This window comes from Nestor notabilis, unplaced genomic scaffold (assembly GCF_000696875.1).
Source record: "Nestor notabilis isolate BGI_N333 unplaced genomic scaffold, ASM69687v1 scaffold19839, whole genome shotgun sequence".
In the NCBI taxonomy this organism is placed as follows: Eukaryota; Metazoa; Chordata; class Aves; order Psittaciformes; family Psittacidae; genus Nestor; species Nestor notabilis.
Genome location: NW_009943499.1, coordinates 10,842 through 11,574, shown reverse-complemented (window position 1 = coordinate 11,574; position 733 = coordinate 10,842). Strand labels below are relative to the sequence as shown.

The window sequence follows — 733 nt, the reverse complement described above, 5'->3', positions numbered from 1 at the left end:
GAGCGGGAAAGGCTGAGGAAAGTGCTAAAGCAGATGGGAAAACTGAAATGCCCCAATGAGGTACGAGAACAATTCCTGTTTCTCGTTCTGTGAAAGGCTAGAAGGAGCAAGCCCTGATGCAGAGGGTGATGTGCACTCTCCAGGCATCCCTTGGCACACACTTGACTTCTCCACCTTAGCTCAGCCATCCCGGTCCCTATCCCGCTGGCTCCGTGTGCTCTGGCGATGGGCCCTCCGGGCAGGAGGGAGGGCACAGGGCAGGTCGAGCAGCACCGAAGGGCAGGTTCTGCTTCCTGAGCTCAGGAAGGGGCACAGCACAGCGTAAAACTAAACCAAACCACACTGAAAACGGTGGTGAGCTGGTTGCAGACAAGTCACCAACAGGTAACGGGGCGTGTGGCAGAGGTTTGTCCCTGTGGACACTTGACTCCGTGCAGGCAGTGCCTCCCAGTGCCTGTGTGTCCGTCTGGAGAGCTCTGATGGTGGTAGAGCCAGGGATGAGGGCTGCTCTCCCCATCCTGCACACTTGTGGCTCTTTGGAGGCGAGGGGCTGGTCAGTGGTCCCCATCACTCCACAGGGATGGGTTGGTGGAGCCGCCCTGTGGAGGGGGCTCCTCGGGACGTGTTCCTCCCTGGAGCAACGGCGCCCGGGCTGTTTTGTCTTAGGCACAATCCCCAGCCCTCCTTAACCCTCCCCTTGTCGCCATCCCTGCAGGGCTGCGTGGCCAACTTC

General features: G+C 59.9%; 1 protein-coding gene across 1 annotated transcript in view; it reads left to right on the top strand.

The window, feature by feature from the left end:
- Positions 1–733, top strand: part of ZNF512B (zinc finger protein 512B) — a gene marked incomplete at its 3' end in the record, with an annotated part of 23,287 nt that overhangs the window by 11,718 nt on the left and 10,836 nt on the right. Inside the window, exon 11 of the mRNA XM_010021976.1 lies at positions 1–60. This exon is cut by the window's left edge and continues 3 nt beyond it. Coding sequence (XP_010020278.1) covers positions 1–60 — 60 coding nt within the window. The remainder of the gene's footprint in view (positions 61–733) is intronic.